Source organism: Lissotriton helveticus, chromosome 12, assembly GCF_964261635.1.
Source record: "Lissotriton helveticus chromosome 12, aLisHel1.1, whole genome shotgun sequence".
Taxonomy (NCBI): Eukaryota; Metazoa; Chordata; class Amphibia; order Caudata; family Salamandridae; genus Lissotriton; species Lissotriton helveticus.
This window is the reverse complement of record NC_136073.1, coordinates 165,029,037-165,053,307: the sequence shown is the minus strand read 5'-3', so window position 1 is coordinate 165,053,307 and position 24,271 is coordinate 165,029,037. Positions and strand designations below refer to the sequence as shown.

The window sequence follows — 24,271 nt, the reverse complement described above, 5'->3', positions numbered from 1 at the left end:
TGAACAGGGGAGTATTTCCTTAAGGAGGGGCGGCATGCTTACTGTAGGGGAGAATAAAGAGGCTGAGGCGCTCCCTAGCGATCAATCTGTTCTGCTAATTCTCCAGTCACTAAGCCATGAGATGAAAAATGGGTTTGGGGTCTCGCAGAAGAACCAACAAGAAATCAAATTGTTTTGTGAAAAGCTAGAGGAAAAGTTAGACACACTAGCGGTTAGAACTACGGCGCTAGAATCTACAGTCACAGATCTGAAAACCCTGGCCCTTCAACACACAAAGAAAATCGATGGCTTAAGACAACAGGAGCAGGAATATCAGGAAAAATTAGAATCCATTGAAAATGGCCAAAGGAGAAATAATCTCCGTCTTTTGAAAGTTCCGGAAGGGGCGAAGGTAACAATATTACTGAGTTTGTAGTCAAGCTTATCAAGCAAGCTACAGCGGTGGAAGTCTTGGAACAAGACCTCATCAGAGACATTCAGAGAGTCCACAGAGACCCGTTCAGACTAAATCCGAATAAAGCTAGACCAAGAAAGATCTTGATTCATTTCCTGACCTATACTTTAAAGGATGAGATTCTTAACAGGGCCTTAAAAAGCAGCTCCATATCAGCAGAGGGGATCACCTTTCAAATCAGGTCAGATGTTTCTTCAATTACGGCATCTAGACAGTGGGAGCTAGGGAAACTATTAGACCCCTTTAGGCAGCTGGGCGCAACAGCACAATTGAGATTTACAGCATCTTTAAAGGTCATGTATAATAACAAAATGAGGGTCTTTAAAAGAGTAGATGAAGCAGAAGCTTATCTTCAATTGATCTCAGAAAATGTTCGGGAGCTAGAGGCGGGGTAATTACTTCTTATGTTTATATTTCATTTATGCCCCTGTGGAATTTTTGTTTCGTTCAGATTTTTTCTTTTCTTCTCTCACTCTCTGGCTTTGGTCGTATAGGTTGCGTGGCGAGTGCAGGGAAGGATTGGAAGAGGTAAAAAAAATAGGATTTTTTTTTCTTCTATTCGGAGTGTAAATATGTCGTCCGGATATCTGGAGAGGGAGCCTCAAGGCCAGAGTAGGGCCAAGAAGAAGAAGGGGGGTTCTCCAGGGGAGCACTAGGGGGGGCAGTGGAAGGGGTGGGATAGAGGGAGTATAGGAGAGGGGCACTGGGTGGGGAGCATGTGGGTAAAAAAAAATTACAAAATAATGTCCGATTCGCCAATTCAGGTTATGCAACCGAATATACCATCTATCAAGGAAGTAAGGTCACAGGCTAGCACAGCCCAGGATTTATATTTGAAGGTCCTAGCATGGAATCTAAATGGCCTGAGGGTAAAGCATAGAAGGGAGAGGATATTTCAGTACCTGAAAGACGCACCTGAGCAGATTTTTATTCTCCAAGAGACTCATTTCACAGAAGAAGTGTTAAGGGAGGTTTGCAAGAGAAAAAAATGGATTCAGCATGTTATATGTACCTCTCAGCAGGTAACTATAAGCGGGGTTGCTATTCTGGTTAAAACGAATGCAGCTCTCGCAGTGGAAGAACCTAAAGCTGATAAGAAGGGGAGATGGGCCATAGCGAGGATCAAGTATCACTCATAAATTAACAGTTGCTGGATACTATGGTCCAAACTTGGACGATCCCCTCCCGCTCAGAGAGATGTTGGAAGAACTTCTTGATTCTAAAGATCCTTTAATCTTGGCGGGAAACTTAAATCTAGTTCTTGACCCCCAAATGGATAAAACGTATAAGGATAAGTCCATATACAATTCTAAAACAAGATCTCTCCTGGTAAACGCTATACATCAGTTGGGTTGGATGGATATTTGGAGGAAAAAAAGGAATACACTTTTCACAATAAGAAGCTAGGACATAAATCTAGACTAGATTTTTTCTTGATTGCAGATGAGCTATGCGGTGTCGTAAAGGAAGTCAAGCATTTAGGAGGGTACCTCTCAGAGCATTCAGCAGTATCCCTAGTGTTGAAACTCTCTGGTCAGCAGACTACTAAAAGGTGGACCATGGATCGAAGTATCTTGCTCGAGGATGAAGTGGTAAAAAAAACTGTTAGATGACTCAGAGAGGTACTAAACCTAGGAACTGCCTCAATTGAAATCGTATGGGACTCTTACAAAGCTTATTTGAGGGGGGTGATCTTTGCCATTCAATCTACAAGGCCAAAAAAGTTTAGGTAGGGCTATGATAACCGAGATCGAGACAAAAATTGCCAAGCTAGAACTTGATCTCCTAGCTCAGAATTCATCTTTTGAACCAAATATCCGGCTAGAGCTTTTAGCTTGTAAATTACAATTAGAAGAGGTTCTTGATGCCAGAGTTAGGAAACGTTGGCAGGCCAGTTCTCTTGCTCATTTTGAATATGGTGAAGCCAGCGGGAAGCTCCTAGACTGGAAAACAAAAAAAGAACAAAGCAGGAATAAGATCAAAGGAGTCTTGTCTGGATGAGATCTCAGAAAACGCTACTGATATCGAGGAAGCCTTTTTTAATCACTTTGACCAGGTGTATAAAGAGGATCTATCTCCGCAGGATAGCTCAATTCAAGCATGGCTTGACCAATATACAGTATTGAGAATAGAGGATGAGGCATCTAATAACTTAAATGGAAGTATAAGCTTGAAGGAAGTGGTTGAGGTAATACAGTCGGGTAAGAGTGGTAAAGCCCCAGGCCCGGACGGGTTGCCGGCTGAACTATATAAGATCTTAGTGCCAGTTAAAGTCCTCGTGCTCCACAGTCTCTTTTCTTCTATTTTTGAGGAAGGAGGAAATATTCCTCCCTCATGAAACGAGGCAACTGTAGTTCTTATTCTCAAGCCCTCTAAACCAACGGCGCAGTGTGATTCCTATAGGCCAGTCTCTCTGTGAATCTTGACTATAAGATTCTTGCCAAGATTTTGGCAGAGAGATTACATGGGGTAGCTGGCAATCTATTGCATTGTGATCAAAAGGGGTTTGTGAAAGGTCGGACCATACAAGACTTGACCCGAGCATTAGTGGGAGCAATCGATTTGGCATCTTTGTATAAGCTACCAATGGCGATTATTACACTGGACGCCACTAAGGCATTTGACCGCGTAAATTGGGCCTACTTAGCCTGCAATCTGGGTAAGAACTTTTGTAGAGCCATTGCCTCTTTTTACCATCATCCTATAGCTAGAGGACTGGTCAATGGTAGCCTGTCGGCTCCTATAACTATTAAAAGAGGGACAAGACAGGGATGCCCTCGTTCGCCTTTGCTCTTTAATTTATATATCGAGCCCCTGGCAGAGAAAATTAGGCAAGATAACAATATCGCACCCTTTAAATATAAGAATTGGGAAAAAAAAGTTTCTCTTTACGCTGATGATATGATGGTCTATACTTCAGATCCAATACATGCAATCCCGCTAATTTATAGTGCAGCTACCCAGTTTGGTCAGATATCGGGCTATCAGATTAATCAGTCAAAGTCTGAATGTATGGTTTGGAATAAAGAAGCCCATGATCCAATTTTGAAACAAGAGATAAGATACCTGGGTATCCAAATCACTCAGGATATCGAACGATTAACGGACAGAAATCTTGATAAAATAGATAAAGAAATCGTTGATTCTTTAAAGGGCTGGTCTCTTCTCCCCCTCACGTTAATTGGAAGAGTAAATATCGTAAAAATTATGCTTTTGCCCAAATTAATATTTTTATTCCAGAATATACCTCTAGCTTTTAAGGAAGATGAGCAAAGGAAAATACAAGCAAAACTAAACTCCTTCGGATGGGCCTCAAAGGGTATTCGGATTTCATGGAGGAAACTGCGGAGAAAGAAAAGCAAAGGTGGTTTGTGTGCCCCAGACCTGAAGATCTATGCTTGGACATTGCTACTGAAGGCAGGGATAATGCTTTTTGACGAACCTAACAGCTCAGAAGCAGCTATAATGTTTAAGGCAATGTTGTCAGAAATTCAAGGGGGATCTCATGGTTTCCTGTTTAAGTTTGGCGACTCGCTCTTCTTTAAAAAGGTTTGACTGCAGTTGCTGAGGGACATGGCTTTTACCTGGGCAAGATTAAGGAAATCTTTGAACATTGCATAATACACAGCTATGGCTCCTATCTGGGAGTCCCCGGGCTCTCCTGAGTGGACTAAGGATTCCCTTGCAAAACCTTTGCTAGATGCCGATATAAAACACTGGTATCAGCTGATGCCCGAGGGGTCGCTGTTACATTGGGATGAGATCTCTACCTTGACCGAGAATAACCTAGCCAAGTTTAAATATCTCCAAATTAAGAGCTGGAGCCAGGCTGTGGGATCAGAATGGGAGTAACAAATGTTTTGGAGAATCTGCTTCAGGGGAAGAGTAGGAAGATAAAGACAGCAAATTTTGATTGGACTATCTTGGAAGCAGATGATGGTGACTTTACCTTGCCAGTCCACCTATGGGGAGACCACGTTCCGGAGGCAGATTTAGAGGATTTATGGCAAGTATCCTTTGACCTACTACACACTACAGTATCTCCCGCCAATTTAAAACACAATCATCTGTTTTCTCTTCACAGAGTATACTGGTCCCCTGCTAAGCTTTCTAAATTTGCGAAAGGTACCATACCCTGCTGTCCAAAGTGGCAGCAGGAAAAAGCGGATGACGTTCATATGTTTTTAACCTGCCCTGTCTTGCATCATTTTTGGTCTGCGGTATCTGAAGGTATGAGAATTCTGTTTAATTTTGATATACAGGTGTGCGTAACACTTATTTTTTTGGGTATTTTTTTAAATTATGAATCACTTTCTCGAGATTAATAAGCGGTCGTTATATTTAATTATACTCGCACGTAGAGAAATTTGTGAATCCTGGTTAAAAGATACCGCACCTACTTATTTAGATTGGATAAATGCAATTATCAAATACATTGAACTCAGATAGGGTAGATTGGAAGAAGTAAAAACCTTTTTGGATTCCTTGCATTGACTGGCTGGATAAGCTGTAACATTGCTTTAATAATTGTCCAATGATTATGCCTTTTTGCAGAATAAACTACCCCAGGATCAGTTCCAGGGTCAGCAAGTAAGATGAACTGAATTGACCTCTTATCGCGAGGGTATCTGCAGAAAGCGCATCCATTAAGATCTTCGGAGTCTATAATAAATTTTGGGATCCATTTTCTGCGCAGTGGATGGTATCGATACCGTACTCTGAGAATATCTTCTGGCGTAGGAGGACAACATTTCTTTTTTTTTTTAAAAAGCCTGGCATCTTGCATAACTTTTCCCCGCAAATCCGTCTTCTTTTTGGCTGCGGGATTCGGCGCCTTCTGTACAGCGCCCGCAGAGCGCTGAGCCATACCTGGGGCCGAGGGATCTCTCTTTGTCATTTTCTCAGCTCCGATCCCTGATTCAGTCTGCTCCTTCACTTGTTTGGGGAGGCGTAGGCCCATCGTGCTTGCTACTCTTGTGCGGGAGATAAAAACGGCCAATTTCGCTAGCCCAATTTTGATGGCAGAGAGTAAGAGGTCGATTGGGGACGCTGGCCAGTTCACGGTCCCACGGTTGCTCTGTCTTGCTAACGTCAGTTTTTCCGAGCTTCCAGGGGCCCACAGCATCCTAATCAGCGCTCTCCATACCCCTCACCAAGGACCCCCACACCGCCAAAACCAACATTCACGAGGGCATGAAGGCCATCGCCGACTGGATGAGGAGCAGCCACCTGAAACTGAACTCAGACAAGACAGAGGTCCTCATCCTCGCAGCCTGGGACGACTCCTGGTGGCCGACCGCTCTAGGGACATCACCGACACCAACCGACCACGCACGCAACCTAGGATTCATCCTCGACTCCTCCCTCTCCATGTCCAAGCAAGTCAACGCCATCTCCTCCTCCTGCTACAACACCCTACGCTTGCTCCGCCGGATGTACAAATGGATCCTGATCGAAACAAGAAGAACAGTGACACAGGCCCTCGTCCGCAGCAGACTGGACTACGGTAACGCACTATACGCGGGAATCCCAGCCAAACACCAACGGCGGCTACAACGCATACAAAACACCTCCGCTGACTGATCGTCAACGCCCCCGCCGCAGCCACATCACCCCCCTCCTGAGAGACCTGCACTGGCTCCCCATCAACAAGAGGATCACCTTCAAGCTCCTCACCCACGCACACAAAGCACTCCACAATGCCGGACCAGCCTACCTGAACAGCAGACTCCGCTTCTACACCCCCCCCCGCCAGCTCCGCTCCGCCAGCCTCGCCCTGACAGAGGTCCCCCGCATCCAACGTACGACCGCCGGCGGCAGATCCTTCTCTTACCTCGCCGCCAAAACCTGGAACACCCACCCAACTCACCTACGACAGACCCAAGACCTACTCGCCTTCAGAAGACTCCTCAAGACCTGACTCTTCGAGCAGTAGCGGCACCCGCCACCCCCCACCCCTCAGCGCCTTGAGACCCTCACGGGTATGTAGCGCGCTTTACAAGTACCCTGATTGATTGATTGATACTAGTTCAGGAGGGAGAGGGAGGAATTGTGACTATTCGCTACGATTCAGCTGCAGCCATCTTGCCCCCATCCAAGACGAGACTCAGATTTTTATTACTTTGTGATCGACTTTTATATCAACAGTTTGAAATTCCATTCTAATAGCTTTTTATCTTCTTGACTTGGTAAATTGGGCAACCAGACATCCCTTGGCATCTTCTGCAGTTTTTCCAAACACCACCAACCTTCTAGACAATCATTAGCATCCTTATAACAGTTATTTTTCATTCCATGATTCTATATAAGATAATACTGATAGCAAATGGAAGTAGTACAACCAACCAACAGAGATGGAATCAGGGTATACGGTGTACAAAAACACTTTAACTATAGATTTATTATGATGATATGTGGAAGCCAGTGGGTGGAGGAGATGGGTTGGTATAGATAATATTGGTAATTTATACAATATTCCTTACAGAGACGTGCTCAGCTATTTTCAGAACTGCAGGGTGATGGGTATCATCTAAGATGAGGAGAGATATGTGAACACTGAAACTCAGGTGGAGGCTTTACTCTGTCTAGAAAGATTTCAGATATCTTTCTCCATCACTAGCTGCTCTGTTGCAACAACAAACCTATTTAAGTCCTCGCAGAAGGCATCAATTGTGGGAAATACAGCCTTCTCCATGACCAGGAAGCAGACCAGAACACCTTCGTCGATCTCTTTTGAAATTGCCAGTAATTGAGCAAGGAAATGCATCTTCCCAATTATTGTGTCAATTCCAAAAAGATCAATTTCTACTCTGTGACAACCGCCTTCTAGAGGCACTCGAAATGCAGGGGTTCCCAAGCTCAAGACGTTGGGTTCCTCTGGGTTGTCAACCATCCAGGTGATGCCTTTGGTGAGGAGGTATTCCAGGTTAGGTTTCGTTGGAAATACTGGCAGCCAGTTTTGGATAAGCATCTTTGCTGGCAGGAGTTTTTCAATTACCATCTGATTCGTACAAACCATCATCACGTCCTTTGCCTCCAAAGTCACGGGTGGCTGGAAACACTGCCCCTCCTGCTCCATTCGAGAGATAAGGACTTGGACCTTTTCTTGTACTTCCTCAGCCTTGAACATGAGTGACAGTATAGCCTGGTAAAAAATAAAGAGACCATTGTACAAGTTGTTTGCAGTGGAACAGTCTGTACAGGCTCATTACATAAATTTCTGCATTGTCAGAGCCACTGCTATGCACATTCCAGAGAACTTCTATCTACAGCAAGCATCACAGTCGAATAACTTATCAGTACAGTTCACAGGACATTAAAAGACCCTCTCTCTACACCTCATACCACAGGCATGTATCTCTCATCACATTCCTTTTGTGGCCAGTTTTCCATACTACAGTCTCTGCTTTTTCGATTTTGCCATCTCCCCATAAAGTCTCAACCTTCCTTCTTCAGTTTTCAAACTTCCATTTTAGCAATCTCCCCTTCCCATTTTCAGGATTCACTACAGCGATGACTATGTCTCATAAAGGTGGCTGTCTTTTGGAATGGCTGCCACTGGATGCATGAACTGCAGATCTATACTAGATCTTTCAGGGGTGGGGAGCCTTCCTCCTGTTCTTGCACCGCCCCTGTGCCAAGATATTCGGAGACTATATTTGTGTGTGAGTAGAACTCTACACGCCTGACCTTGGATGCAGTCAGAGCCGAAATATTGGTAGACTATTCCAGGGCATCTTCAACCATTGTCAATCTTTCAAGTCAGTTTTGTCTACCATACCTCTATTTTCACTTTGTTTAGTCGGTGGCAAGGGGGGTGAAACATCCTGCTTGTGGTCGAAACTGTTGGTTTTGTGCTTAATTTGAGCTGTGGTTGCCGGTATTAGAGGGGTCACCAACACTCATTTTCCCCCTGAGCCGGAGAGGGAAAAACAAACTAAGAAGGAGGAACGAAGCAGAAAATTATGTAAAAACAGTCTCAAGAGGAAACCTGCAAGAGTGAGTTAAAAAGGGCAGAGATGTCTGAAAGTGGATTAGAGAGACATAAGATAAATTGAAGACTGTGCAGCCTTGGTAATTGGTGCAATGACATTTCATTGTGCCAGCAGCGGGCTTCTGACCAGTGCTTTGGGCAGCAGCACTCATTCTTTTACAAATTAGACACTGCTCTGGACTGAATAAAGAGACATTTCGGCTACAGCACTATCCTCATCTGTGCAATCTTGCTGAATTGATAATGTTGGCACCTGGCATTTATCTTGTCCATGACCTCTTCACAGACTTCCTTTGTGAGTATAAATTGAGTGTTAAGGTCTTCTTTTCCTTCCTGTGTTTTGGTGGAGGACGATTATGCGTGTAAAAGCTGGATGGCCTCTTAAAGAAAAGCTCTCCTCACATTCAATGCAGAGGTGTCAACACTTTTGTAATTGCTCCACTAGGAAGAAACTACACTAAACTGAAGGGGGAAATATGGAAGATTTAATTTTACAGTTAAGTGAATCAACTTTATGCCCTTCTTTGCACATCCTCACATGAAAGAGGTATATTCTTCTCCTTTGCTCTCACCCTCTCCAACTCCTCTTTAGCACTGTAAACCCTTCTCTAGCGCACTCATCTTCCTCTATAAGAGGTTTATACTCCACTTCTGAACTCACCGTCTCGAATGTATGAAGTACCCCCTTCTTTTCCTTGCCCACCCCCCATTTGCGGAGCATCCCTTCACATCTCGTGTTCGAACACACACACAAGAATTAATTCACAATCTCATATAATGCGCACCTCCCACTCTTTGCTCTATGCCTTCCGTATGGAAAATATCTTCTCAGTTTCTGTGCTTATTCTCCTGTGTAACAGGTGTAAGAAACCAGGGCTTTTCTGTCCCCTTTCTGTCCCCATTTGGACTACTAGATGCTGGTTTTTGACTCGAACTGTGCACTGAAGTCCGCTAAATCAGGCCCCACTACTAGTGCTCTCTCCCTAAAACTGTTATGTGTAAATTGGCAACCTCAATCGACAAGGACTTTACCCCCCCCCCCCCCTTATAAGTCCTTAGTATATGGTACCAGTGGTACCCAGGGCATAGGTAGTTAAAGGGTCCCCAAGGCTTGCAGCACTATTTTTGCAACCCTGAGTGACACAAGTAAACTACTGACAGCAGGCCTACCACTGCAGACTGCAGGAGCAGTGCAAACTGCTCGAACCCGACTTTGCTCTCACAATGTGTGGCAATGACAATGAAATGTATTTAATATACGCCTGTCAACCCTAAGGAAGGTCTCCTTAAGCCTAGGAGATAGGGTGCATTATATCAAAGGTGTGGACATGTAAGTACTAGTTTATATGGCCCTTTCGTGGCCTTTACAAATAAAGAACACTAAGGGGTCGATTATGATTGCGGTTTTTCCGCATCCTCCGGGCCGGCGGAAACCACCGCCGGCCCGGAGGATGCGGAAAAACCGCTGCGGAGCCTCCAAAGACCCACCGCCAAATTAGGATGGCTGGTGGGTCTGGAATTCCGTCCGCAGCTTTTCCGCCGTGGTCGCCTTCTGACCGCGGCGGAAAAGCTCTAACATGGCTGGCGGTGTCTATCAGATTAGGATGGTGGTGAATACATGCTTTTCCGCGGCAGCTTTTCCGCCGTGGAAAAGCATACGGACTTTCACTTTGGGGGCCCGTTGCGGGCCCCCTGGGTGAAAGGGGGGTGGGGGGTGCACATGGGGGGTACCTATGGTACCCCCCTGCATTTGCATGCACAAAGCAGCAGGCACTGCGCAGTGCCTGCTGCTTTGTGCATGCAAATGCGATGCATGCATTTTTAACATTGCGGCGGGTGCAGCTTGAAGCTGCATCCGCCGCAATGTTAAATATAGAGGATGTGACCGCCACCCTGGCGGTCACATCCTAATCTGATCGGAGGGAACGCCGCAGCCCTTGCGGACGTTCCCTCCTCCTCAGGGGTCGCGGACGGACTCAAGTCCGTCCGCGATCCTAATCGGCCCCTAAGTCTGTAGAATAACATGGGCTGGCACCCACACATGACTTTTACCCCTGTGGGTTCCACGCAACTCGACCTGCAAGTGACTGATTGTCACTACCACTTTTTCCCATTGACTGCAATACAAATGTTTGGCAGTATTGAATTGTTGTGATTTATGTTTTCTTCTAAAACCTATAACTTTGGTTATATGTATGCTATTCTGTAAGTTTTGGTGTCTAAATTAAGATACAAATAACATTTATTTTTATAAATTGGTGTCGGATTACTATTGAGTCATTTCAATTATTTATCATCCATGTTAGTGCTCTGAAATGTTTAACACATGTTCCTCTAGTAAAGCCTGACTGCTCTTTGCCACTATAGCAAAAAGAACAATTAATAGACATAATGCAGAACAATGTCATACACTCACCCCAATACAGAGATCTGGACCTAAACCCATAGTTTGTTTGCTGCCCATGCCATTCCAGTGTGAACCCAGCCATATGAAAATCAGTCTCAACTGTGCACCCAATGGGATCCTTCCAGCCCGAACTGCCAGGCTGGCCCTCCCTGGACTTGAAACGAGCATTCTAGGCCGGGTTTCGGGGTTTCACCCCTCATCAGCCAGGATAGCTTGACTCCAGTGGCATGGAGAGCATGGGACCCTTGTCTGGACATAACCCCCCCACTCAGGGTGACAAATGCAAAAACAGAACAATTGGACAGAATGCAGAACATTGTCATACATTCACCCCAGTACAGAGATCTGGGCCTAAATCCAAAATTGTTTGCATAAGGCTGGGTCTAAACTGGGATGGCATAGTGAGCAAAAGAACAATGGATTTAACCCAGGTCTATTGACTGCGGGTGAATATTTGATTTGCTCTGCATTCCATCCATCATCTGTGTGTCTTTAGCCTTCTCGCTCTAAGTGAGCCGGGTATACCCAAACGTGGATCCCGGGCTCACTGTGCCACTGGATTCAAGCTAGCCTGGCTGATGAGGGATGATGCTCCAAAAACGGTTCCGGGATGCTCATTTCCATTCCCAGGAGGACCTGGCTTGGCAGTTCAGGCTGGACTGTTCCCATGAGGCACACGGTCAAGACTGATTTTTATCTGGAAAACAAGTTATCCTGAGCACTACTCAATGTGTATTATAAAAATTAAAGTCCAATCCGTCTTCTCTCCACTCCGTTGTTTATTCTTGAGTTAGATATATTTTCATCACAGGTCATTATTCATCCTTCTTTTACATGCTACAATGTTCTTCAAGTAACCAAAAAGGGCCAACACGTGTTTCGTTAGATCTGATGCTTCCGTATCTCTGACTTCATCAAGGCTATGAGAAAATAGACAACAGATGTCTAAATCACACTTGCAATGTTGAATACGATCACCTTCCATGTGTTCGGTGATCTCCAAGTGATTGGTATAATTCCAAAACACTCTAACACAAGTTGTCACATAAATGACCCTGGTGATGTGTGTGCCACAGAAAGAGGGAATTGGATACAGTGCAATAGTTATTATATACAAAATTTACATAAGACATTACTAATCTCATCTAGTGTGAAAGAATCTCCACACTACAAGCACATCATAATAATTATATAAGTGCACAAACACACAATCTATTATGCATAGTAGATAAATCACCACCAAACCCGTGACTGACACCATTTATCTTTTTAATTGTTCATAAGGAGCTCACCTCTCAAGTATCTCATTAGTCCAAACGTATACTGATAAAATAGTTTCCTGTGCAATCTATAGCGCAAAAACATGAGAATCACAATCCAGATACCATAGTTTCAATAAATTAATACAAGATGCACAAAGTTCCGCCATAATTATATGCAAAGGTCTTACCGCTATTCCTCTCTAGTCCTCTATTCAGGACTCTCCGTAACCAGAATGTAATCTTTCTGACCTGTAAATAATATAAATCTACCAGAAGACTTGTGTGGGACACATCAAACATAATATTCCTACTCCATTTATCCCAATGTTAATGGTACCCATCGCAATTATATCAAGGCAACAAAGGTGGTTGTACGGTGGTTAGGAGTAAATTTGATTATGATAATGAGATCTTTGGCAACTTAGAAATAATAAGTGTTACATCAAATTGAGTAGTAATCAACATACGAAATCAACCGCATTATCAATGGTCACTTGAAAGATTGGCGTGATAGTGAGCTCATAAATGAGGATGAATATATGTTCCTAGTGGTGGATCGTCCTAGGTTTTCTTGTCTGGATACCTTGCCCAAGGTGCATAAAACACTCCAATTTCCCCCAGGTAGACCCACCCTTTCAGGGTTTGGGGGACAGACAGAGAAACTCTCAAAATATGTTGATGTTTATTTGCGACCACATGTATCAAATCTACCCTCGAATATATGCGATACTAAGCATCTGTTAAATATGTTGTGTGATGCAAGGTGGGAACCAGGTATGATCCTAGTATCTTTTGACGTTGTCTCACTTTACACTAATATTGAACATGAAAAAGGGTTGCATGCACTGGAACATTTTTTTTGATAAACGACAAGTGGAGAACATGGCTCACTCTGAGATGTTGATTGAGATGTCAAAGCTAATACTTAATAACATGTTTCTCTTTAATGGAGAGTGGTATAAGCAACTATGCGGTACCGCGATGGGATCCAGGTTTGCGCAGTCTTTCGCCAACCTGCCATGGGCTGGTTCGAGGTGGTGCATATCTGGCAACCTTGTGGCCGTGAGTGGACCGACAACATACATTATTGGGGTTGATTTATCAATGATTGTAAATGATCTGGACAGGCTCTTCCCTCAAGCTAGATACATTGTTTGAGTTTCTTAACAATAATGACCTTAACATGGCATTCACCATGACTCGGAGTAGAACAGAACTAGTGTTTCTGGATGTGGAGCTTTATATTTCAGGTGATCAAATCCATAGTCTCATGCACCGTAAGCCCACCTCGTGCAATTCAGTGTTGCACGCTGACAGTGCTCATCCAAAGAGTCAAATTAATTCCATCCCTTTCGGTGAGATGCTACGGGCACGTAGAAACTGTAACCAGGAACACACATTCAACTCTAATCTGGAGGACATCAAGGAGCTCTTTCAGACTAGTAAGACACTCTTACCTGTAAGGTGTCTTGTTGAAGTTTGCAGAGACGCTATGAGCCAGACTTCCCAAATCCCTATCGAACAACCTGTGCGTTTAGTAACTACTGACTAGGCTATGCGATAAAGTTAGGGAGGAGGGGCCGGATCCTGGACACTACAGAAGTCCTGTTGTCGACATGCGAGGCAACAAGAGTTAAGGAGCATTAAATAAGATTCTAAATATGAACGCTAATCATTCCTACTCTATCTCTAGACTTTATTCTTAGCAGATTGTGTTTACATTCTCCTACCTGCAATTTACAGGTACGCTGCGTCACGTCTGTGTTGTCGACTGATGGTTGAAGTGATCTCAGGTGTGATGAGAGGTTGAAGACTTTAAAGGAGTTGAAAAAATGCTGTCTCCACTAATGTGGGCTTTCTCTGTAGTGATAAAATATGTATATATTACTATCTTTCCTCAAGTTTTAAATAAGCATACTACTTCTGTGTTAACTTTGACCAAACCACTTACTTATGATATTCCTGCTAATCACTCACATCACTTGGCACTAAAAAGGATTGGTTAACGATACATATACAATAATCAAAATAACACCAACATTTGCAGATAAAGTCTTTCTGGTTTTCTAGTCCAAAATCTCTTGTGTAGAAATGTCCTCACTGTTTTGTCCTTTAATTCAGGAAACAATGCGATTTTCTCAACAAATTGTTCTTCAAGACTTAAACTCAATAACGGTGTAACTTTCTTGCGATGGACGTCATGGATTATCAATTAAAAAGTACTTAGCTTGTTTCTTTCTTTCCTCTCCTTAGGTGGATCCAAGGTTCCTTTCAAAAGACTCACAACGAGAAGAAAGCACAGATTGGTGCAACCGGAATATGGTGCTGCTCCTATCAGCGGCGGAAGGCTAAGTGCCTTCTAGGAGCTGGGTGTAGCTATTTATAGCTTTGCGATACAAAAGGGGATGATGGACGGAGCGTTTGAGCAAATCAAACACTCACCCCAAGTCAACTGATCTGGGTTTAATCCATCACCATTCTTTAGCTCAATAATGAACTGATATCCTTCTTAGGAATATGTTTAGGATGATAGCCACTACAACAAAAGAATGGAGACATATTAAAGGAAAAATAATCTGAATTATTATATGCAAATTTCAAAGCCGAAATTACATTTGCCCATTCTTGTTCATACTCAGATAACATACAACGCAAGTATTGTTCTATGGTTTGATTTGTTCTTTCTGTTAAACCATCATTTTGCGGATGATAACTAGAAGTGCGAACATCCATGAGTAATTATGTCCCAAGGTGTTGCCAAAAATGAGAAATTAATTGAGAACCCCTATCTGAGATTACTACGGAGGGAATTCCATGTAATCTCACTATTTCCTTTAGAAAGACTTGAGATACTTCTACTGCAGATGGAAGTTTTTTCAGGGGTATGAAATGTGCCATTCGAGTAAAATGATCTATTACCGTTAAGATAGTAGTAAACCCTTGTTTTGTCTTAGGGAGCTCTACAATAAAATCGAGAGATACTGTGTGCCAGGGTTGAGGAGGTATTGGTAATGGTTTTAATAAACCGCTGAGAGCATGATCGACTGGTTTATTTTGTATTCATGTAGCACAGGAATTAACAATCTTGGATGTCATTATACATGTATGGCCACCAAAAGTGTCTTTTTATTGCATGATAGGTTTTTGTATTTCCAGACTGAGCAGACAACATATTGTCATGATGTAATTGTATTATTTATTTGCTTTTGTAACTTAGTAGATGGTACAAAGATTTGTTCATTCATAAATAAAACATTTTGTCTCCACTGAAGTTGAGATGTAGGTTTTCCCATTCCTTTCTGTCTTTAGTACATAATTCCTGTTGGATGGCTTTGATTAGTTCTTTAGAAGTGATTCCTACTTGAAAACATTGTGCAGGTAGAATAGGTTGTGTTATTTCCTGTATTGTGTTCACTCCTTCTGTAAGACCAACTCTTTTCTGGGTCGGTAAGTAATTATGAAATTATAATCATTAAAGAACAGTGACCACCGTAATTGATGGGCAGGTAAAGCTTTCACTAAAAGTAAGGTTTGTAAATTACGAGGATCTGTGTAAATAGTAACAGGATGCCGGGCTCCCAAAAGATAGTGGCGCCATTTTTCAAATACAGCCTTTATAGCGAACAATTGTCTATCTGCTGTGGTATAATTTTGTTCTGTGGTTGACAACTTCCTTGAGTAATTTTCAATAGGGTGCAATTGACCAGTGTAGTTATGTCTTTGTGACAAGATGCCTCCAATAGCTAATTGAGAGGCAACAGCTTCCACTATAAATGGTAAGGCAGGGTCTGGGTGCATTAAAATTGTTGAAGTAAATCGCTTCTTTAATTCTTAAAAAGCGTGTTCAGACAAAGCAATCCACTCAAATTTGGTATTTTTACGCAATAATTTTATTGGTGTTATAATTTGAGAAAAATTATGTATGAAACGCCTGTAAAAGTTGCCAAACCCTAAGAAATTCTGAACCTGCTTAACTGAGGAAGGGCTAGGCCAATTTAGTACTGCTTGGATTTTCTTTGGGTCCATCTCTATTCCTGCTGGACTAAGTATGTAGCCTAAAAAGTTCACTTTGGTGAAATGGAACAGACTCTTTTCTAATTTTACATACAGAGAATGTTTTAAAAGCCGTTGAAGAATAGCGTGCACTTGTTGAAAATGTTCAGCAGTGTCTTTGGAATATATAAGAATATCGTCAATGTAGACCACACAGCATATATCCAAGAACTCTCGTAACACTTCAATAATAAAAAACTGAAATGCTGCCGGGGCATTACAAAGTCCGAAGGGCACTACTTGATATTCATAAAGACCAAATTTGGTCCGGAATGCTGTCTTCCATTGGTCTCCCTCTCGAACTCTTACCAGATAATTAGCCCCACGTAAGTCCATTTTTGTGTAAATAGTGGAATCCTTAATTTGTCTAACAGTGTCGGAATTAAGGGAAGAGGGTATTGATTTTTTATTGTTACATTATTCAATGCTCTATAATCGATACACAAGGGCAACTCTCCCCGGGTATAAAAAACAGTGGAGATGATACAGGAGACTTTGAGTGAAGGATAAATCCGTTAGCAGGGTACTCATCCAAATATTCTCGTAAATGTTCATTCTCTTTTTCCGTGAGGGCGTAAATACGAATGCACGTTAATGTTGCCTCTGGCATCAGATCCATACGACAGTCGAAATCCCTGTGCGAAGGTAATGTGTTAGCCTTTTTTTTAACGAACACATCCAATAAATCTGAATAGTCGGCAGGTACACCTTCTAAGAGTAATACGCTCTTTGAATTCCTTGGGAAATCATAACCTTGTATCTGATGTTCTAATGTTTGACACTTAAGTTGACAATACTCTGAATGAAACACTATGGTTGTCTGTACCCAATCTGTTTTGGGGTTATGTTGAACTAACCATGGTACTCCTAGAATGAGACGAAACTTTGGTGTATCTATAACGTCAAAAGTTATTTGTTTAGAATGTTTAGTAGAACATGTCATAAGGAGTGTCTCAGTGTGTTGTTGTATCAAACCAGATGTGAGTTCCTTTCCGTCTACTGCTCTTATGATTTCTGGATTTTTCTTTGTTAAGGTTTGTAAACCTAATTCCAATAAAAATTGAGTATCTATGAAATTTCCAGTCGCTCCCGAGTCAATGAGAGCATCCACAGACCAAGCTTGATTAGTGTTTAAGGATCGCAACACAATCTTTATGCTAAGTTGATGGGCAGCTAACCCTGGTGTGGTAGAGGCCAAACTAGCGTGTTCACTCGACAAATTGACCTCGCCCTTTGTCGAGTTTTCTAGTTTTCCGACGGTTGAATGACAACTACGTCACTTGACTTGGTCTCTAACTTAGTTGGTTTACTTGGACATTCTTTAACAAAATATCCAAGTTTACCACAATAGAGACATTGATTCAATTTCCTTCTTTTATCTTTTTCCTCTTTAGTGAGAGGGCCTCTGATCGTTCCCATCTGCATAGGTTCTCCCATGTCTTCTTTAGGTGTAGATTTTCCTTTAGAATTTGACCTGTCCTTATAAGTGAATAATTTGTGATCTGATCGTCCAATGTGGTGAGTCCGCCCCTTTTCACCTTTTCGTTCTAACAAACGATTTCGTTTTACCACTAAATCTATAAATTCTTCACAATCCTCTGGGGGATCTAAAATCTGAGTTACCATGTCTTTAAAATCATCCTGCAACTCTCAGTAAAAGAGAGATACTCTCTTTTCCTCTGACCATTCTGCTTCTATTACTAGTCTATAAAATCGTGGCATGTAATTTAACAAATCGGAAGTCCCCTGCTTTAGGTTCAAAAGCTCATGATCAGCACTTTGAACAAATACATGGTTCGCAAATAACTTTCTCATGGTATTTTTGAAACGTCTCAGATCATAAAGAATAGGATTGTCTCATTCTACAAAGGGGACGCACCAAAGAGCAGCATCTCCCACAAGATATGAAAGAATAAAAACTACCTTTGAAGAATCATCAGGGAAAGCGTTCTGTTTTGCTATAAAATGCAGATGGCATTGATTCATAAAGATTGTGAATTTAGTCACCATAAAAGCGCTCTGGTGGAGCCAAATCACAAAACTATCACCTGGTCTCGATTATTTCAAGGCTGCTCTTAATTTTAAGCAGTCTATGTGCCTCGATACATCTATTCGTGGGCACTAACGTATTTATCAAAAAAGTTTTTTACACATATCAATTTAAACAATTGTGGCTTTCAAAATGGCCAAGTTTTGACACCATACAAAACATTTCAAAATAAAACAATTTTTCACAGATGATCAATATACCAAAAATGTGCAACAAATTAATTATAAACAGTTCCATGCAGTTAAAATATTCATTGCAAAAGTGCACCAGTGCTTTTTTGACCTAACAGTCCAATCTCTTATGTTCAGTACATTTAGGGACTGTTCTCACAAGGGACAATCTTTTTTAAAAAAAAAGAAGTGTAGCTTCTGCTGCACCATATTGTTCTAATGGCCCTTTGTGGATATGTGTGAAAGTTCATAAAAAAGCCAACGCGTTTCCAAACCGGTTAATGATTTCCCGGGGTTTTCATCAGGGCTGGACTGGGTACCGGTCAAATAATATAGAAGGAACAATTAAGTGTGTTTACCTTCTCCTTCATTCTGTCTAACCTTATCTTGGTGAGTTCAATAATTACCTTTGTCCGTTAAGGACACTTTGTTTCTTGTTTCAGTACTCTTGATGTTTTTCTAAAACACCCAATAATCCTAAATGGGGAAAGGAGACAACCGTTTGTCTCGGGTTGCTTAATGTAACAAATTAGTTATTTTGTTAGTGTGGTACAATTGTAATCAAACGGCCAAATAACTTACTGTTTGTTTAGTTGTGGTCGGCAGCAGACAATTAGTCTCGTGTCTTTTGAGTTATATTCACTATTCGAGCAGCGGTGGCGCTTGTCTGTTAAAGATTGTAAACAGGCGTTTTAGCTGTTGAATGCCCCAAGTATCATTATTGTTTATAAAGCCTGTCGGTTCAAAACTTAATTAGTGGGCCAGTTGTGCCGCTTTATTTTCTTTTCATGCTCTCCATTAGTTACTGTTAGCTTGTGAAGACCGCATCCGCGTTAGTGCTTCACGGACATCTTTTGTCTACAAGTGCAAAAGATTTCCAAGAGGGTCAGTATTTGACTTATTAATGTTTGCGCTGACTTCATAATATTGAATAAAGCTTTAATGCCATAAGGGGTGTCTCACCTTCTTATTAAGGGTTGTGGCATGACACTCGCCCGTCTTCGTTTACTCTGCTAGCGTTACGCAACGCTTTACTCGTAGGGAGGTATGTATGCTCTTGACCCGGAAATAGTTAATGAGGTCGTGTGATTAGGTTAAAAGGATTATGGGAGATGTAGTCAATGTGCAGTTCCAACTCGTAATGGCCACAGTTTCAGGGTGGTTTATGGAATGGTGAAATGGAACTTTGGTCAAATTTGTTTTACTACCGTGTTACTAATGCTGCATGTCATTATGTGGGTGTTCATGCTCGTGGACATGATAAATCAAGACGGTCATCAAAGACAGAGAACTTAGCGAATTACTTATTGCAATTCAGACATCTCATTCATACCATCGACCACACAGTTCAATTTTAAAAAACAGATAAGCTTCTCTTCTCAACAATATTGTTTCTACATCACCTCCTCGTGGAGGAATTTTTATGCCCGAAAGAACTGTCCACTTGAAATCCTTTTCTGTATGGTTGCTCTCCAAAAAATGCTGAACCATTGGGGTGGTCAGCACTTTTTGTTTAATTCTTGAACGATGTTGTGCCAACCTTTGATTGATTTGTTGATTGCTCTTTCCAATGTACAATTTTGGACATGGACAAATTATGGCATACACTATGTTTCGGCATTTACAATTAGTAAACTCTTTGTGGGTCCATTTGATGGAATTGAATTCGAACAGCGCTCCTTCAATTGTGTTGGCACATGATACACATGTCCCACATTTGTGGTGGCCCTCAACAGGTTTAAGGTTCCATAGAGAGCATAGGTCCGCTTTTACTTTGGAAATACCCAAGTCTGCTTGAATAATTTGCTGACTAATGCTTTTGTTTTTCTTAAGGGCGAACAGAGGTCTTTCCATTGGAATCTCCAAATTGGAAATGAAATGCCAGTTTTTTAGTATGATTGCTTTGAATTTATTTGTATATGGACCATATGTAGTTACACATACTAATTTGTCCAAGGTTTTTTTTTCTTTCTTAGTTAGTAGTTCTTCCCTGGGTGTGAACCAAGCGCGTTTGGTGGCATGTTTTAACATTTTTTTAGGATAACCCCTAACTCTCAACTGTTCACAAAGGATTTCTGAGTGTGCCATAAAGTCCTCCTTTCTTGAACAATTTCGCCTTATTCGTAACAATTGACTGTAAGGCAAATTGGCTTTCAAGCTCTGAGGGTGAAAGCTCCGATAATGGAGTATTGTGTTTTTATCAGTCCTTTTGCGAAATAAGGTGGTGGTCAATTTATGTCCTTGTGGGAAGACCTCAACATCCAGAAAAGTCAGACGTGTCTGACTGTAGGCAATGCTGAATGTTATGCGAGGGTGCCTCATGTTTAACCATTCGTGGTAACGGATAAGGAGTTCTTCTGAACCGTTCCACTGGCACCAAATATCGTCGATATAACAATACCATGTTATTATATGTTCTCGGTAAGGATTATTCCGATACACAAAGCGCTCCTCATACAGGTCCATGAAGAGGACCGTCCTCTCTGGGGCATAAGGATACCCCATGGCGGTCCCCTTCACCTGCATGTAGAACGCATTGATGGTGGAGCCAAAGGCAGGGCAACAGGTGTTACTACTTGAATTTTTGTAGTAGGCGAAGAAGAAGAACTAGAGTACAGATTTTGCATAGTGAGTTGAAACACTGGAGTTTTTAAAATTGGTTTAGTTATAGAAGGCCCCCAGACGGTGGAACTGCGTGGTGCAGATGCTTGAATATTTGCTTGAATTTCAGACATATCCTTCCTTAAAGCTGCGTTTTCTGCTTATGTATCTGTTGAAATGGCAGCTATATCATTCAATGATATTTGTGAAAAGGGGTCTATAGCGTCTGGGCAAACTGGTAACCGTGGGCTTAGCCTTCTGTTAGACTAGTAAGACACTCTTTACCTGTAAGGTGTCTTGTTGAAGTTCGCAGAGACACTATGTGCCAGACTTCCCAAATCCCTATTGAACAACATGTGTGTTTAGTAACTACTCACTAGGATACGCGATAAAGTTAGGGAGGAGGGGCCAGATCCTGGATGCTACAGAAGTCCTGTTGTCGACCTGTGAGGCAACAAGAATTAAGGAGCATTAAATAAGATTCTAAATATGAACGCTAATCATTACTACTCTATCTCTAGACTTTATTCTTAGCAGATTGTGTTTACATTCTCCTACCTGCGATTTACAGGTGTGTTGCGTCAGGTCCCTGTTGTCGAGTGATGGGTGAAGAGATCTCAGGTGCGTTGAGTGGTTGAAGACTTGAAAGGAGTTGAAAGAATGCTGTCTCCACGAATTTGGGCTTTCTCTGTAGTGATAAAATATATATAGATTACTATCTTTCCTCAAGTTTTAAATAAGCATACTACTTCTGTGTTAATTTTGACCAAACTACTTACTTATGATATTCCTGCTAATCTCTCACCATCACTCACATCACTTGGCACTAAAAAAGATTGGTTAAAGATACATATACAATAATCAAAATAACACGAACATTTGCAGATAAAGTCTTTCTGGTTTTCTAGTACAAAATCACTTGTGTAGAAATGTCCTCACTGGTTTTTCCTTTAATTTAGGCAACAATGTTGTTTTCTCAAAAAAAATGTCTTTTAGTGTTACACTCAATAACGCTGTAACTTCCTTGCGATGGACATCATGGCTCGTCAATTAAAAAGTATTTAGCTTGTTTCTTTCTTTCCTCTCCTTAGGTGGACCCAAGGTTCCTTTCAAAAGACTCACGACGAGAAGAAAGTGCAGGTCTGTGCAACCAGAATCAGGTGCTGCTCCTATCAGCAGCGGAAGGCTAAGCGCCTTCTAGAAGCGAGGTGTGGCTATTTATAGCTTGCCACATCCGGCTGACTGCTGAACGTTAAGACGCAGTGTGTGTTTTCAATGCACGTCGCTGAAAAGCCAGAGATTTCTTTCCGCTTGGAGCCTGAAACATCCCACTTGCTTGAGACTTAGAAAGTCAGAGTTTCTGTTTGCGAGCAGTGTAATTCGAGTGCCTGAAACCTCACAATGTCTGAATACAACCGGTACAAAAGCAGAGTATAAAAGATCGCTTTTTGAACATTACATGAAGCACGTAGGGTCTCAATATCCTGCACATAAAATACATTATAAACATCACATGTTTACCTGCAATTATATATTTAACACTTGGAGTGCTGGTGCACGGAATAGGGGTGGGTTTTCATATTGGGCAATATTGAAGTTTTGTTACTAATAAAACCTCACGCTGAAAGGGAGTGTTTAGTCTAACTGATGTGTACTAGGTGGTTTCATGACAAGTGTTTCCTTGAACGAGGTTATAGAAAGGATGTTGTGAATCAGGCTGAAACTAGAACACAGAAACTAAAGCGTATGAATACATTGAAAGATAGAGCGGACACCAGTATGTGAAATAAGGAGAGTACTTTGAGACTGGTCACTAATTATCATCCCTACTCCCATAGATTGTATAACATATTGAAAAGACATTGGCCCCTGTTGAGAATGGACAGGGATCTACAGAGTCTCGTGAGAGAACATCCCAGTATCACGTATAAAAAAGGCAATTCAATAAGAGGGATCATAAGCCCAAGCTACCCACCCCCTTTGAAACCAGAAACATGGCTACCCACTATGACTATTGGTTCGTATAAGTGTGGGCACTGCAGTATGTGTGGGTTGGCCTTGGATGGCATTCAGGATTTCAGTTTTAATGGTTCGTCGAGTTTTAAAATCGAGACCCACATTGACTGTATGACAAAGTTTGTAGTATACATACTTGTTTGTAATTGCAAGATGATATACATTGGCAGTACTATCCGGCCTCAGAGAGAGAATCATGGAACATTTTAGAGCAGTCAAGCAACGAGACATGAGGTATCCGATAGCTCAGCATATGTGAGACTGTACTGCTCAGGGCAAACATCTGCAATTTAGATTCCATGGTCTACAGACGACACCTATTAACCCTAGAGGGCGTAATAGGGAGTTGAGGTTGAGGCAGAATGAGGCACGCAGGATAAAGACATTGAAAGCTGTACAGCGTGGGCTCAATATAGATCATGAAATGCAATATTTTCTAGGTACATGATATGAACAGGAGTGGGCTAACGTAGAAACATTGAACATGATGTTGACCAACTGTACCTAGAATTTTGAAATGTGTAAAAACTAGGGTTGTATAAATGAAGAAACAGTATGTTGTGCTAGGTATTTTGTGTAAATACTCCTAAATGTATAAAGAGGAACAGTATGTTGTGCTAGGTATTTAGTGTAAATACTTATGAATGTACAAATGTGTATGTAATTAGGTTAGACATAAGGGTACCAAACTGTTTTTCTGTTTTTCTCATTTTCTGGATGATGTCCTACTTTGTGATATTATAACCGTTTAAGACGGGTAATTTAGTTGTGCTGTGATAGAGTGTTCACCTCTCAGAATATTTGTAGTACCAGTAGCTTCTGTGTTTGAATATGAGGTGTAAGGTTATCATGAATAAGATGGATAGCTGCGAGGTAATGAGGTTTTTTTCTTTGTCCACATGGTCTCTAATGTTGGCCAGGTAGTTGCTTTTATGATATACAACAATGATTCTTCACACATTTTTGAAGTATTCAGTAATTGAGGAATCTGGCTTAACTCAGGCTGCGTTTGATATAATAAACATTTTTACCGCATATTTTTTTAGTTTCTAAGATACTATTTTAGGCAAGGTGAATAGATTATTAATATTTTTTTTGCATGTTATTGGTAATACGAAAATCTTGGGGATATAACAGTATTGTGTATGTGATATGAGGAAAGTTTCGTAATCTGCATTAAAACCTGTTATGCGTTTGTAGGCATTTGGCTTTGTGATCGTCATGGGCTGGAATACATTTTTTTTTAACATATTCTTGTGGTGCAG

At 41.7% G+C, this 24,271-nt stretch overlaps 1 protein-coding gene across 1 annotated transcript in view; it reads right to left on the bottom strand.

Annotated features, from left to right (window-relative positions):
* Positions 1–6,565: 6,565 nt before the first annotated feature.
* LOC144799728 (histidine N-acetyltransferase-like) overlaps positions 6,566–24,271 on the bottom strand; it is a 189,020-nt gene continuing 171,314 nt past the window's right edge. The window contains exon 4 of the mRNA XM_078671244.1: positions 6,566–7,598. Within this exon, the coding sequence (XP_078527370.1) occupies positions 7,050–7,598 (549 nt within the window). The 3' untranslated portion in view covers positions 6,566–7,049. The remainder of the gene's footprint in view (positions 7,599–24,271) is intronic.